The sequence below is a fragment of the Periplaneta americana genome, chromosome 7, assembly GCF_040183065.1.
Source record: "Periplaneta americana isolate PAMFEO1 chromosome 7, P.americana_PAMFEO1_priV1, whole genome shotgun sequence".
In the NCBI taxonomy this organism is placed as follows: domain Eukaryota; kingdom Metazoa; phylum Arthropoda; class Insecta; order Blattodea; family Blattidae; genus Periplaneta; species Periplaneta americana.
In genome coordinates, this window is record NC_091123.1 from 25028182 (window position 1) to 25045765 (window position 17584).

The 17584-nt window shown below is 37.0% G+C and overlaps 1 protein-coding gene across 5 annotated transcripts in view; it reads left to right on the forward strand.

The window, feature by feature from the left end:
• The window catches only part of LOC138702989 (titin homolog), a 914774-nt gene that overhangs the window by 68043 nt on the left and 829147 nt on the right, over positions 1-17584 (forward strand). For all 5 annotated transcript variants that reach the window (XM_069830459.1, XM_069830463.1, XM_069830460.1 and 2 more), the window contains one exon: positions 12532-12811. In XM_069830459.1, the coding sequence (XP_069686560.1) occupies positions 12532-12811 (280 nt within the window). The remainder of the gene's footprint in view (positions 1-12531; positions 12812-17584) is intronic.

The following is a 17584-nucleotide window of genomic DNA, read 5'->3' on the forward strand; positions in this document are numbered from 1 at the left end:
GAGAGATTGTACAGCGTTCAAGTTCAACGTCAGTGAGAAATCACCGACAAATTATGCCTGAAGCCCTTTATCAGGGACGAGGTTCTTTTACGTGCTGTAAATCTACGACACGACATCATAGCTTTACTTGTCATCCGAAGGAAGCCATGCTAAAGATTTCATCGCCCTCGGCAGGGTTTGAACCCGAAAAACCAAGACGTGTGCACTATATGTGTGTATGTATGTATGTATGTATGTATGTATGTATGTATGTATGTATGTATGTATGTATGTATGTATGTATGTATGTATGTATGTATGTATGTATGTATGTATGTATGTATGTATGTGTGTATGTATGTATGTATGTATGTATAGACGTTTGTACAGAAGCCTTGATTAATATTCCCGAGAGAGATGTATATCGTTTTCCGAGGAATTTAGGAAACATGGTGGGGTACAGAGGTTTTCAACTGAGATTAATTGCAGAAAATAAGTCTAAATACGATTGGTATGGAATTTTCACTTCAATATTTTATTTTAGTTCATTTTAAATTATTCATACACTATTAACAGTCATAATACATTAAAATAGTAAACATTCTATACTTTATGTGATATACCACGGCCTTTTTCATTATTCATGAATGTTTTTATTGTCACAACCAATCCTGGTCCTCACATCTCGCTAGTCGATATTTACTGGAAGACATGTTTCCCACATTCCTACGTTGCGTTCACTCGTCATTTAAGGCATATAAGACATTTTATTTTATAAATGCATTTTTAGTACATAGCTTATTCAAAGCATAATAGACAAACAAGCTGAATGCTATTATGATTACACAAAAATAGTAGAGTTTACAATGCCTTCTGCATATCTCAATCAATGTCTGCTGCATCAGTATGATTTCTCTTTGGTACCTCTTACAGTTCGAAAGAAGAAAGTTTGAAGTTTTACAAACAACACAACAAAAATGTTTATTATAGGCCCAATCATCTTTGGTCAGAAACAAGAACAAAAATTGAATAATTTCGAGGGAAAAATTGTTCAAATCAACTTTACAGGGAGTTATACCTGAAATCTTGATTTGCAAGAACAAAAATTGTTCAGAGAGCGACAAAATCCAATAATTATTTATTATTATCCAGTCTTTTGTTTTCGTGTGTTGTCATTTGTTTCCCTCACTATTCACGGACTGTTTTCAACTCCATTCTGTGTACCTTGTTATATTTGTACTGTTGCAGTATTTCTTTTGTTTACGGGATCTAAAAAAAGCAAAGAGCTTCCTATCAGGGCCAGCTTCATAATGTCTTCTACTGACGTGAAATTTTCAGAGAAGCACCATCGGGAATGTATTCCGAATTAGATTCTCGCTAGCGTTTTTACAACGAAGGATGTTCTAAAATTACACACAGCCTGCCGTAAATACGTACGTGGACCTTTCATCTCAGTCATATCTAGTGAAAGATGGCGCCCGCCCTCCATTCAGGAGCGCCGCTCTTTCAAAACTGAGGTCGTGTGATCGAACCTACCCCAACTATGATTTTAATAGTTCGGTGGGGTTCTTCAAATTATAAAGGATCTTCTTAAAATGTTTCATAATAATAACACACCATTTCAATCACAAAAGAATGGGTTTGTCTTTATATCTGGTTCATTTTATGACGCTTTATCAACTGCAATGGTTATCTAGCGTTTAGTGAAATGAAGGTGATAATATCAACGAAATGAATCGATTGTGAATCTTAGAAAGCATGATGAAAGATATTCAGATAGTCAATACAATATGATATAATATAATATTGTTTTATTTGATGTTCAGTCTAATTGATATATCACAATTTAAAAAAAAAAATTAAATGAAATTTACATAATATGTAAATGATCATTGGTATTATGAAACTTAAACAAACGTTTTCGCCATTCGGGCATCCTCAGGCTTTTTTTATACAATATCTTGCAAATTTTATATCTTGTTGTGAAATATGTACAAACTAATTAAAACACAACCTATAATATAATGTTGAACCAACTATTTGAGATAAACTTGTGATGATTAACGATCTAAAATGAAGGGTACACGGGAATAAGGATCAAGGTCCATTTTAGAAAGTTTCGAGAAAAACGAATTTTAAAGTTTAAGCACTTTGTTATGTGTGTATTTAATAGAAATTGACGTAGTGGAATGTCAAGAACAATGATTTCTTATTACTAGCTAGATCACATGATAGTATTTCCTTTCCACTATAAGATGGCATTATTAACTCAATTTCGATTTTTGATGGACCTTGATCGTTTTTCCCGTGTACCCTTCAAATATAAAATACAGGTATAAAATTTAATATATAAATAAAATTGTAGCTGACCTGTCTGTCTTATATTTAAATTATGACATATGAAATTGCAAACATGATAAAACTATTTGGTTCCTCTTTAAACTTCATAATAGCTTCCATTAGTTGAATATTTGTTGAGAGTCTTGGTCTCTGGTACATCACCGTTTTTTAGTGAAGTATTATTTATCTCAAAAGTTTATCTCAAATAGTTGGTTCAACATATATTATAGGTTGTGTTTTAATTAGTTTGTACAGATTCCACAACAAGATATAAAATGTACAAGATATTGTATAAAAAATGCCTGATGATGCCCGAAGGGCGAAAACGTTTGCTTAAGTTTCATAATACCAATGATTATTTACATAGGGTAAACTAGGGTCTGTTTGACAGTCGGGCATGTTGGACACTCTGTACTTTAACGTGTTACCTCGCCACTTGTGGGCACCACATTGACTTCTAGCAGAATGTGGTGCCCACAAGTGGCGAGGTAACACGTTAAAGTACAGAGTGTCCAACAAGCCCGACTGTCCAACAGACCCCAGTTTACCCTATGTAAATGTCATTAATTTTTTTAAATTGTGATATATCAATTAGACTGAACATCAAATAAAACAATATTATATTATATCGATTGTGAATCGCCGAAAGTTATCCAGCATTTGCGCATAAAAGTTTGAGGGAAAACCCCGGAAAATCCTCTACAAGGTAGCTTTGAACCCGGGCGCGCTCTTTCACTGTTAGCCATGCTGTCACTCCTCAGCGGTGAACCTAGGATTTTTTTTTATATAAGTAGGCCTAACTATTAATATTAAATTCAAGTATGGCCGATATTTTGTTCTTCAGTCTTTAATATTATTTCATTCAGGTATTGTATGGGTACAAACGTCAGATGAAAATCCTGCTTAATGTTACATTTTCTGTCCTCTTTTTTCGAACAATGTCCTCGATTTTTAAGCTTTGTGTCCTCTTTTTTATCGATGTGAATCTGGTCACCCTATTGTTACCGATATTCAACGGACTCGGTTATTTTAATGTACATGCTTCATTTCCATGTACTGTTGGGATGCCTATAGAGTACGGCGAAGTTTGTAATATCTTGATATCTCCTCTCATGTTCGAACATTGTATGACATTAGTACCATTAGTATGACATTGACTTGCTCCACATCTTAAGGGGGGGGGGGACTTCTGAAATTATTAACTTCCTTATTATGATACTAGCCGTACCCGTGCGCTCCGCTGCACCTGTTAGAAATAAATATAAAGTAATTACATAATTAAAATAGGACGTGTGATCCAGGGAACAACTTTTACAACAGCGCAAGATAATCTGCTTCGCTCATTACCCAATTTTTTTGCATTGCATTTATTGCATATATATTTTATGTATTTTAACACGATTCAATTGAGCATAGTTAAAATTTGAATTATAAAATAATGGATTGCTAAGCTAACGTACTATTACTGCATAATAAATCAATACACTCTCGTTGTTCGTTAATTCTCTGAGATTAAAATGAGCGTACATAAATATTATTTCAAGAAATACAGAAAACGAATGTACAAAATAGCCTATCAAATTTTCTGTGCATAAGAAGCTATTTTAATCTTACCTGTCCTCGATTTACTCAGACGTTACTGTAATAACATTATAGCATTATGTCCGTCTAGAGAAACTACACTTTCCAATGGTGAAATAATAATTAATTATACAAAGCGGTTAATTTAGCTTCTGATATTACTTCATACAAACACAGAAACATTCTCTATAGGCTATGTTTAATAGCTTTCGATTGTTGATGTCCAAGGCCCCTGTTTCGATTGTTGTTGTCCAAGGCCCCTTATAGACGAAGTCATTTGTTCTTCATTCATTGCACCGTCTTAGATGGCGTTATTTTAATTTTAAAACTCATTTATCTCATGAAATATCAGTCCTATCAAAATTTTTCACAGAATAAAACTTATCGGAAATCATTTTTAAAGAAACTTTTGTTATGTAACATGTTTCACAAAAATCAATAATAAGCGAGATATTTCGATCTATTTAATTCAGGCCCCCTTATAACCCCCCTTTTAAATAAAGTATTTTGAATGCCATATAGCCTAAAATCTAAGTTGCAACGAACTTAATTTATATTCCAATTTTCATATAAATCGGTTCAGCCATTATCGCGTGAAAAGGTAACAAACATACAGACAGACATACAAACAAAAATTTCAAAAATGCGATTTTCGGTTTCAGGGTGGTTAATTATATATGTTAGGACCAATTATTTTTGGAAAATCGAAAATTACCAGAAAATTTTCGGCTACAGATTTATTATTAGTATAGATGTATCAATCCCATTTTTTACCACAATATACACGTAGTACTATAATGAAATGCATGTAGCCAAAATTTCAAACGAATATAATACAAATTAACAACTTAAAAAAATAATATATATAAATTTATGTTTTGAAAAATGTATTAACTAGAAAATATATTTCTAAAAAAATTAAAAAGATACCAGTATCTTTTTGTGATTAATATGCAGTTAATGTCCTTGGCTTTGAGTCTGGGTATTATTATTTTGATATGTTTCTTAGTTTTTCCACAAAAAAATAAATTATGCATATAATAAATATTTTCGAAGAAAACAATGTTACTTTTATAATTAAAAAATTATATAAAATCACCTAATTAATCTATCAAAACAAAAATACCCAACCTCAGAGATGGCATACTGTAGAACACATGTGCCAAATTTCAACTTTCTATGTCAAAGGAATTCCGGAGAAATTTGTTTACTAAGTATGGAAAGGATTAAAAAATTCAACTTTGAGAAAATGCATTTTTAAAGCTTCATTGCTCATGTAAGATCTACGGAATATAATAAATGAAATGAAAAAAAAAAAAAAGAGAACTCAACCTTGCTTTTTATGAACCTCGGCCCTGAAAGGGAGGGATGTAGTCAGTACCCGAGAACAAAACCGTACTCAAATTTAAAGACACTGAGTGGACTCTGGAGCCATTCTGAAAATTACAGCGCGAAGGAAAATCCGTCTTCACCTGGATTTAATCCGAATCTCTTTTACTTCATATTCGTCTCTACCATAGAACGAACTCAGTTGCATCTTAGTTGCCCCTGAGAAAATTACATTTCAGTGTTAATGACATTGGCTTTTAGTACATTACGTCGAACTTGGATTACTATAGCGTGACTCCAAACAACATTCCAAATGTTTTAATTATGGAGCTCCTGTGTTACATTCTACAACATTGTTTGCAAACTTAACGAGTTTCATGTGAAACTTTCTCACCACAGAATCACTAACAAGCAAAGAAGCCGTTAGAAGTTACGCATAGAAGCTGAATAAATTTCGCATATTATACTGTATATGACTAACGTTACGTGCTGTAACAATGGAAAGCAGTTTTTTTCTCACGTATGCCTATTGTATGTATACACGAAACGGAAGAAACTATGATTATGTAAGAATATTTGATCATTACTAAATATTTAAAACTGTTCTATGTTATTTTTACTACTACTACTACTACTACTACTATTATTACTGCCACAATTAGGTCAATACAAAGAAAATGTATTTTCCATGGAACTAGAGCATGTCTTTCTCGTGAAATTTCATATTTTCAAATGTTACTGTTACAATTTTCTGCTACACGTGTTTATTATTATTTTATTATATTTTTTTCGTTGTTGGTAAATCTATAGCATCTATTAGATGCTTTTTTGGTTGTGCTAACAGATGGAGTTACTTGTCAACAATGTGACGCTGAAACGTGTGTTCAGGTTACTGCCCAGCGATAGTCCTCATGTATTTTTATATTTGTGATAATTAGTTAATTAATATTAACCCGGCACACTCACAATCACACTCACATTCATACAAATTTCCAGACTCTAGACACCCAGGGAATTCTTCTTGTTCTTCAAGAAAAATTCACCGAGAGCCGAGCCCAGGAATCGAACCCGGGACCTCCTGATCTGTTTATTATTGTAGGAGAAAGAAATTTGAGTGAGGAACAGTCAGTTATTGTCGGGTGACAGAAGGTATAAGATCGGTTAACTAGAATGGCTAAATTAATTGAAAAGTAAACTTCATGCTTACGTTAGTGAATGTGATGCCCATGTGTTTTTTAACCGATGGAACAGTTTTGTTATGTAAGGTTTGTGAAAAGACAGTTAATCACGAAAAACGTATTTTGTAAGTCAACATGTGTCAACTACGAAGTAGATATGTGAGTTTGGTGATATAATTTAAATTTATTGCTAAAATATATTATGCCTTTTCAAAATTTATAATGCCCTTTTCAAAGATTATTGTGCCTTTTTTTTACGTTTTATTGCCTTTTTTGTCTGCCTATATTAACTGTTATAATTACCTAAACATCCGGGCTCTAGGTATCATATATTCATTTTTCCGTGATACAGTAGAATCAAAGTGAAGGATATCTAGGGAGATGTGTATGTTTTACTGTTATAAATGTCAAATAGCTCTTTTTCGAACAAAAGTGAACATTTCCTTCTTATTTCCAAACAAAACTGGACATTTCCAAAATATTTTTGTCTATAAAATGCACAGAAAATGACTAAAATCATTATGGACACCATTAGAACTACGGACGTAACATGCACGACATATAAAATTGTCGTTCATTTTGGGGTGAAGTGAATTCTCGATACAGTTTTTCTACTTCCTGAAAAAATACTATTTTGGAAATGACCGGCTTTGTTCGCAACCTCCACAAAAGAGTCTCCTGTCATGTCAACAATACGTTGCCAAATTCTTGGAAGACGGCGGACTCCATCTACACAGAATTTCTGGATATCTCTCTCACTGATCAATCTAAAGCTCTTCGGATGTCAACTCTTGATTGAAAGCGAAGGCCTCGCTTCCACCCAACTTGCAATAGTTCAGTATGGTAGGACTTCATCTGCAGCAGCATTTCTGAATATCTCTCACTGATCAATCTAAAGTTCTACGGATGTCAATTCTTGATTGAAAGAGAATGCTTCGATTGCACCCAACTTGCAATAGTTCAGTATGGTAGGACTTCATCTGCAGCAGCATTTCTGAATATCTCTCTCACTGATCAATCTAAAGCTCTTCGGATGTCAACTCTTGATTGAAAGAGGATGCTTCGATTCCACCCAAATTGGAATAGTTCAGTATGGTAGGACTTCATCTGCAGCAGCTTTTCTGAATATCTCTCTCACTGATCAATCTAAAGCTCTTCGGATGTCAACTCTTGATTGAAAGAGGATGCTTCGATTCCACCCAAATTGGAATAGTTCAGTATGGTAGGACTTCATCTGCAGCAGCTTTTCTGAATATCTCTCTCACTGATCAATCTAAAGCTCTTCGGATGTCAATTCTTGATTGAAAGTGAATGCTTCGATTGCACCCAACTTGCAATAGTTCAGTATGGTAGGACTTCATCTGCAGCAGCATTTCTGAATATCTCTCTCACTGATCAATCTAAAGCTCTTCGGATGTCAACTCTTGATTGAAAGAGGATGCTTCGATTCCACCCAAATTGGAATAGTTCAGTATGGTAGGACTTCATCTGCAGCAGCTTTTCTGAATATCTCTCTCACTGATCAATCTAAAGCTCTTCGGATGTCAACTCTTGATTGAAAGAGGATGCTTCGATTCCACCCAAATTGGAATAGTTCAGTATGATAGGACTTCATCTGCAGCAGCTTTTCTGAATATCTCTCTCACTGATCAATCTAAAGCTCTTCGGATGTCAATTCTTGATTGAAAGTGAATGCTTCGATTCCACCCAAATTGGAATAGTTCAGTATGGTAGGACTTCATCTGCAGCAGCTTTTCTGAATATCTCTCTCACTGATCAATCTAAAGCTCTTCGGATGTCAATTCTTGATTGAAAGTGAATGCCTCGCTTCCACCCAACTTGGAATAGTTAAGTGTGGTAGGACTTCTCTCCCACAGGCTTCTTGTAATACCCCAAAGCACTGAATTGCATGTTTTTCTCTTGCAACTTTGATTTTTATGAAGCACTTCTGTTCGTACCTTTAGGGGTGTATTTTTTTACTACAAATCTGAAACAGCCACTGTATTTACAAAATATCGCTACTTCAAGACGTTCAGTATTGGAAATTTATGAAACAATCGCTACTCAATAGGCGTTAAAACATAATAACGTAGTACAAGATTTCAATGGTCACCGCTAGGAGCAGTGATTTACATCTTTGTTGTTATTACATTTCGAATGCCATAGTATGTACTTCAAGGGTGGTATGTTCATCCGGACACTTGTGTTACTGTAACGTCTGAGGAACTAATTTGATCATTAGGCTATATTGGCTAGTAAAGTTATGGTAATTATATTCATTCATTCATTGTTCTGCCCAAGGGCAGGTCTTTCACTGCAAATCAAGCTTTCTCCAATCTTTCCTATTTTCTGCCTTTCTCTTTGTCTCCTCGTATGATCCATATATTATAATATCGTCCCTCATCTGATATTTTCTTCTGCCCTGAACTCTTCTCCCGTTCACCATTCCTTCTATTGCATCCTTCAGTAGGTAGTTTCTTCTTAGCCAGTGACCCAACCAATTACTTTTGTGCGAGATCGTGCGTATTTGCTTGGTTTCCGCACAAAACCAATCCGCGGTAAGTCTAAAATTCCACATTTAGTATTCCCAACCTAACACACATAACAATTTCCCTCTTCTTACCGCTTAAGTGACATATAGATTTGACTGCTTTAGGCTTTTAACATATTATTTTTAGAGACGTTCAATATAGTAATAATTATAAATTGGAAACTTACCACTGCAATTTCACCTAAATTGCACTGTTAATTATTGTTTTTAAATATTGCAAAATTTAAGTAAACTCTACAACTCCACTAAAGTTACTGCATTCGTGATGTATGTAACATTAAGGAAGCCGTTTGTTTTAAGTTCGCATTTATAGACTGGGGGAAAAAAGACAGACGTATATCACGGCCTGCTTGAGTATAGTAAACACATAAAACATTTTAATGCAACAATGTTGAAGATAGATATTTTTGTTTTGTAAATTTGCCGTCATTGAACAGAAACCAAGATGGAGATTTCATTGCAACTAATTAGAAATTACTCTTTCAGGTATGTAATAAACGATCGTCGCACAAAATAATGTACGATACACGAGCAGTATATTTTCTTTCAATTCTCGGAAACTAAAAAAGCTCAACTACTTTTCGCTTTTTCAAACTCTTCCTCGAACATGAAAACTTCAACATACCGCTCTTGTAACGCATATTACTATTGTAAGCCAACATGTGTCAACTACGAAGTAAATATGTGAGTTTGTTGATGAAATTTAAATTTATTGCTAATATATATTATGCCTTTTCAAAATTTATAATGGCTTTTTCAAAGGTTATTGTGCCTTTTATGCCTGCCTATTTTAACTGTTATAAATGCTGAAGCAGTAATTAGGAGAGGGAGAGACCGATTTATTAGCGAAATGATATCTCCATATTTTTGTTACATGTATTCGCGGGGATGTTCTGGCGACTTCGTTAGAATTAGCTTCCCCACACAGGTGTTTCGTCACTTGTCAGCATCGGACAGATTTACAGCCACCTTGTGCGGTATTGTATATAGAGACTCGCTGAAGCGTAAAAGCCAAAGTTGAACTAGACCCGTGGGAAAGTAATTGCAAGCTTGGGTTTTCCAAAGAACGGGGTTCTCCAAAATCGACAAACTAATTAGATGTTATGGGAAATCCCAAGTCTAAATTTAGAGATGACATATTTCGCGCCCAATAAGAAGAGATCTTGGTCCAGCTTATGAGGTCACTTTGGACCAATAGGGCATAGATTTTAGGCCGGTTAAGTGACGTAGTTTTTAACCAATAGGATAGTTAGTTTTAGCGTAGGGTAGGTTTTTATAAATAAGGGTGACGGGGAGCGGAGATAGTCACAACATCTCATCGTGTCGTCGGCCCTACATACAGGGCACAATCACAAGATCTCATCGTGTCGTCGGCCCTACATACAGGGCACAATCACTACTCCTTTTCGTGTCGACGGCCCTACATACAGGGCAGAATAACTACTTCGTTTCGTGTCGACAGGATAACTACTTTTCTTCGTGTAGACGGCGCGACATCTTTTTTTCGTGTCGGCGGCCCAACTTAATAGTCTTTCTTCCGGCGAAGACTCGATAGATAGAACTTTGTCATCGGCGAGACCACTCGTCAACGTTTAGAAGCTTCGATCATAGTGTACTGGACAGAGTATTGAATTTATAGTATCGGATAGAGCTTATTCAGAGCCGCCATAGAGTCGATACAGAAGTGCGACCAACGATTGAATTATAAGTCAGCCAGAAATACATACTCTAGGGTTTACCAAGTGAATACGACAATAAACTTATAGTTTTGGAGTTTACACTGCCTTTTATATAAGTAGCCGGCTTGGTATTATTCCCGACATCATCCTATACCACAACAGTACCTCGGCTACCCTGAGTGAATCTCACGCAACACCAAGACGCACCCACCCTCAAATGATCTCCAACGTGGGGCCACAATAACGACCACCCCACCCTCAAATGGCGCCCAACCTGGGGCCACAATAAACACCCACCCTCAAATGGCGCCCAACGTGGGGCTAAATAATGACCACCCCCACCCTCAAATGGTTTTCCAACGTGGGGCCACAATAAACACCCACCCTCAATGCCTAAACATCCGGGCTCTAGGCATCATATATTCATTTTTCCGTGATACAGTAGAATCAAAGTGAAGGATATCTAGGGAGATGTGTATGTTTTACTGTTATAAATGTCAAATAGATTTTTTCGAACAAAAGTGACCATTTCCTTCTTATTTCCAAACAAAACCGAACATTTCCAAAATATTTTTGTATATAAAATGCACAGAAAATGACACAACACATAAAATTGTCGTTCAATTTGGGGTAAAGTGAAGGCTCGATACAGTTTTTCTACTTCCTGAAAAATGACTGATTTTGTTCGCAACTGCCACAAAATAGTCTCCTGTCATGTCAACAATACGTTGCCAAATTTTTGGAAGACGGCGGACTTCATCTGCAGCAGCATTTCTGGATATCTCTATCACTGATGAATCTAAAGCTCTGTATGTACAAAATATCGCTACTTCGAGACTTTCAGTATTGGAAATTTATGAAACAATCGCTACTCAGTAGAGCAGTTTCCCTTAGGCGTTACAACATAATAACGTAGTACAATATTTCAATGGTCACCGCTAGGAGGAGTGATTTACAACATTGTTGCTATTACTTATCCATTGCCCTAGTATGCACTTCAAGGGAAGTACGTTCATTCGGATATTTGTCTGACTGTAACGCCTAAGGGAAAATAATTGAATCATTAGGCTATATTGGCTAGTAAACCTATGGCAATTATATTAACTCATTCATTGTTCTGCCCAATGGCAGGTCTTTCACTGCAAACCCAGCTTTCTCCAGTCTTTCCTATTTTCTGCCTTCCTCTTTGTCTCCTCATATGATCCATATATCTTAATGTCGTCTATAATCTGATATGTTCTTCTGCCCTGAACTCTTCTCCCGTTCACCATTCCTTCCAGTGTATATATATTATTTTAATGTACCGAAGTACATATGATATTTCCATGCAGATATTCTGCGTCATCATACGATGAAAGAGTAATGGAACGGAGAAAAATAATATATATGATATGCGTAAATCACTTCGTGATTTAAGACGGCGCTTATTCCGTCGGATCCCGGCCAACTAGTCACTCATAACGAGTCACCTCAGCACATGTGTGGACTTCGGTCCTATGTACATAGACATCTATGACGTAGTGCAGAGGGCGGCCACTAGAGGGAACCCAAGAGTTGGAACTTAATCAGAGACAATTCTGTCCGACGCCGGGGTGGTATCTGGTGTGGCTTAGTGGATAAAGCATCAGCACGTAGAGCTGAAAACCCGGGTTCAAATCCCGGCGCCGGAGAGAATTTTTCTCCGTTCCATTACTCTTTTATCTTCCAGTGTATCCTTCAGTAGGTAGATTCTTCTCAGCCAATGACCCAACCAATTACTTTTCCTCTTCCTAATCAGTTTCAGCATCATTATTTCTTCACGCACTCTGTCCAACACAGCGTCATTTCTTATTCTGTCCGCAGTTATATTAAAGACCAAAAGTAATTGAGACTCGAACCTTTGATCTTGTTGCAGGAGGCGCGGCGAGCAAGAGCTGGTGGGCGAGCGCTATCGTGTGTCTGAGAACAATAATACAGTGTTACTGAGCCTACAACATGTCACGCGGGACGACGTGGGGCAGTACTCGCTCACGGCTAAGAACGCGGCGGGGGAGGCCCGAAGAAACATCGAACTCAAGGTGGAGGACGCGGGCGGCGACGTGCCCGTGTTCCTGCGCCGCCTCTGCGACCTCGCCGTCAAGGTGGGCACCAGGACGCGCTTCCTCGTCGAGATCCGCAGCTCCTCCGAGGCCAAGGTGAGTAGCCACAGTTTGTCTTCTGCATCCCGCCTATTCTTATTGGGAGGTTCAATGACAAAAAAATTGACAACAATTTTTTAATTATATGTCGAAGTTGGGCGGCAAAGGCTAATTGGGATTTCCCAGTTTCTTAAGTTATACAGGGTGTTCCGAAACTATTCGTTCAAATTAATACAGAAGGTAGTGAACATGAAAACATATTTCGATAAGGAATATATGCTCTCTGAAGTCAACTTGTAATGTTATGGAACATTATCATAGTCTACTATATACAGTCGCGAAGCTCAATATGTAGTAAAAATGCAAACATGGGTAGTTGCCCACCACTAGGATCGCTACTATCGCCTCATCACAGATCTCTCCTAGCAGACGACAAAATATGTTACACTTTCGTTGTCGGATTCTTTTGGAAAAATTAACACCTTCCTTCCATTATTGAAATATTAAATGGATAAAGTTCATTTATTTGTAGAATATGGAAGAAGGGTGGCCATATCATGTGCACATGTTCCTGATATGGCCACTAGGTAGACTTTTGGAATTTGGGACTTTTTGGACATTTAAAGCTATTTTTATGGGGAAAGGAAATTGTTTTAAGAAAGTCCATTAGACTGAGAACGAGTAAGAAAAAAGTGGTTTGTATTTTTTCAAAATGGCAGCTAGAAAAATTCTCAAACCTTAGCATAGCCATATCAGGAACACCTACCTTATTTGTGGACTTAGAAAAGGCGTTTGACAGAGTGGTTTGGAATACACTGATAGGAATCCTGAAGAAAATCGGTGTGGATTAGAAAGAGAGAAGGCTGTTCAATATGAAACAATGCGTCAAAGTCAGGACAGGAAAAGAAATATCTGAAGGAAGTGAAATAGGGAGAGGAGTACGACAAGGATGCCCTTTATCACCTGCCCTATTCAACATCTACTTGGAGGATTTAGTGACGTACTGTTTTCAGAACAGAACGGAATGGAATGGAATTTTACTGAGGGGCACGGATGGCACAGCACTGCGACCTATTGAGATCTATTGCGCTAACCCTCGATATGGAATGAGTTGCGTGCCACAAATACCCTACGCGCACCGCCCTAATTACATGACTCTCTTAACGACCGGTACCTACAGCCGACGGTCGAAACTGATTGCAATTAATTGCTTCTTATATAAGATAGATTGAATAATCAGAATCCATATACCATTCTTGCTTCGGCAAATTCCCCCAAGACCCCCCTGTCGCAATTTTTTAATTATATGTCGAAGTTGGGACGCAAAGGTTAATTGGGATTTCCCGGTTTTTTAAGTTTTTATGATATTTGTCGACTTAGAAAAGGCGTTTGACAGAGTGGATTGGAATACACTGATAGGAATCCTGAAGAAAATAGGTGTGGACTGGAAAGAGAGAAGGCTGTTCAGTATGAAGCTATGCGTCAAAGTCAGGACAGGAAAAGAAATATCTGAAGGAAGTGAAATAGGGAGAGGAGTACGACAAGAATGCCCTTTATCACCTGCCCTATTCAACATCTACTTCGAGGATTTAGTGAAGGACTGTTTTCAGAACATGGGATGGTTGGAATGGAATGGAATAGAATGGAATTTTACTGGGGGGACACGGATGGCACAGCACTGCGACCTGTTAAGATCTATTGCACTAACCCTCGATATGGAATGAGTTGCGTGCCACAAATCCCCTACGCCAGGGCTGGGCGTCGAGAGCGGATCCAGACTCTAAACCGGGACGCTTAATATTCATCCGTCACTGAATCAACGCTGCGCGGTGTTCGGCGGGGAAGAAAGGGGATGAAGGGAAATCATTTGGCTCCCCGTGAGAGAGTAGAATCCGCTCTTGCTGCCCAGCCCTGCCCTACGTTCACCGCCCTAACCACATGACTCCCTCAACGACTAGTCCCTACAGGCGACAGAATCCATGTACCATTCCTGCTTCGGCAACTTCCCCCAAGGCCCCCCTGTCGGTCCGAGGCGAAACTCTTCCCCCGAGTAGGTCCATTGCAGAAGCCATCCAACGCCGCTGAACTACATTCCACGGAGGCCGGTCGAGAGAGTCAGCAGCTTCGGGAGGCCGCCTGTAGAGTGATATGAAAAATCAGAAACGGGATGACGAGGAAATGATGAGGGGGAGGAAAGGAAGTGGCGAGGATGAGTGGGGTTCCAATCGCCTGATAAAGTTACCTGATATTCATCCATAGGATTGAGGGAAAAACTCCGAAACATCCTCACCCAAGCAACTCGTCCTGACCGGGAATCGAACCGACAGCTGGGTTAGGAGTCAGACTCGCTAACCCCTCAGCCACAACGGTGGACCAGGGGAGGGTTAATAGTAGTAGGAAGAAGAATAAAGTGCATAAGATTTGCTGATGATATGGCGTTGTTAGCAGAAGAGGAGACGATTCTAAGGGATATGTTACTGGAGCTAAATGACAGCTGTGAGCAGTATGGGATGAAGATAAATGCATACAAGACGAAGACCATGGTTGTCGGAAGAAAAATAAAGAAGATAAACTTGCGAATACTAAATGAGGCAGTGGAGCAGGTGGACAGCTTCAAATACATTATGCGCGAAAACAAACGAAGACTGAAATTATCGCTCGTCTGCTGTCCATGTTTCCCTAGCAACCAAGTATTTACTAATTTTATATGACAGTTTGACATATTGTATATTCATTGTTGAGGTTAGTACTACAATATTATGGTTCTCACAACAGAGGAAAATATGTTTATCGGGGAAACATTATTTCCGGTCATACGAAGTGGGGCGTCAGAATGGGCAGAGCTTCCACCACGTTAAAGAGCAGTACCAGAAGCGATTTAACAATGCGGCACCAAATAAAACAACAATGTTGGCTGTTATCGAGAAGTGACGTTGTAAGGGATCAGTCTTATGTCATCTTGCGTGTTATAATCACTTATCTTGATTTTCAGAGTATGTTTATAATTTCAGTACCCTGTGTGACCGGAAATAATATTCGATAATAAACACCTTCTCTTCTGTTGTGAGAACCACAATTATAGAACCAAACAAAATACTGAATTCACAATATGTCAAACAATAAATAAATAAATAAATAGATGAATGAATGAAAATGAATGAATACATAAATAAATAAATAAATAAATAAATACTAATAATAAATCTGTAGCCGAAATTTTTCTGGTAATTTTCGATTTTCCAAAAATAATTGGTCCTAACAGCTATATAATTAACCGCCCTGAAACCGAAAATCGTTTTTTTGAAATTTTTGTTTGTATGTCTGTCTGTCTGTCTGTCTGTCTGTCTGGATGTTTGTTTTCACGCGATAATGGCTGAACCGAATTATATGAAAATTGGAATATAAATTAAGTTCATTGTAACTTAGAATTTATGCTATATCGCATTCAAAATATTTTATTTAAAACGGGGCTTGAATTAAATAAATCGAAATATCTCCCTTATTATTAATTTTCATGAAAAATATTACATAACAAAAGTTTCTTTAAAAATAATTTCCGATAAGTTTTATTACATGCAAAATTTTGATAGGATCGACATTTAATGAGATAAATGAGTTTCAAAATTACAATAACAACGCCATCTAAGGCGGTGTAATGAAATAAAAACAAATGACTTCGTCTATAAGGGGCCTTGGACAAAAACAATCGAAAGCTATGAAACATAGCCTACAGAGAATGTTTCTGTGTTTATATGAAGTAATGTCGGAAGCTAAATTAACCGATTTGTATAATTAATTATTAATTTACCATTGGAAAGTGTAGTTTCTCTAGATGGACATAATGCTATAATGTTATTATAGTAACTTCTGAGTGAATCGAGGACACGTAAGATTAAAATAGCTTCTTATGCACAGAAAACTTGATAGGCTATTCTGTACATTCGTTTCCTGTATTTCCTAAAATAATTTTTATGACCAAATGAGTGGTCTCTGGATCAAAATGATCGCATTTTAATTTTTTTAATACAATTTAAATTAAGTAACATAATAAACGATATATCCTTCTATCAAACACGAATGTTCCCTGGATTAAATGTCCTATTTTAATTATGTAATTACTTAATATTTATTTCTAACGGGTGCAGCGGAGCGCACGGGTACGGCTAGTAAATAAATAAATAAATAAAGAAAGAAAGAAATGAATAAATGAATGAATGAATAAATAAATAAATAAATAAATAAATAAATAAATAAATAAATAAATAAATAAATAAATAAATAAATACTTCGTTACTAGGAAAACATGAAGAGCAGAAGAACAATAACTTCATTATTATAGTTTTTTGGCGCATACCGTACTTGAGGTGTACTATAAGCCTAAGCAGTAACATGAGCTGCTCTGGAAGTCAAAAGCAGAATAATAATACCAAGGAAGCTTTAAATAGAAAGAGGAGCATCTTCTGCGGACATCGGAAAAACTAAAGAAGAGACTAGTGAAGTGCTTGTGTGGAGAATGGCATTGTATAGGGAAGAATCATGGACATTACGACGATGTGAAGAGAAGCGAATATAAACATGAAATGTAAAAATGGAGAGGAAAAGAACATGTGAAGTGGACAGACAGAATAAAAAACGAAGCTGTGTTGGAAAGAGTGGGTGAAGAAAGAATGATACTGAAACTAATCAGGAAGAAGAAAAAGGAATTGTTTGGGTCACTGACTGAGGAGAATCAGCCTACTGAAGGATGCACTGGGGGGAATGGTGAAGGGGAGAAGAATTCGAGGCGGAAGAAGACATCAGGTGATAGACGACACTAAGATATATGGGTCA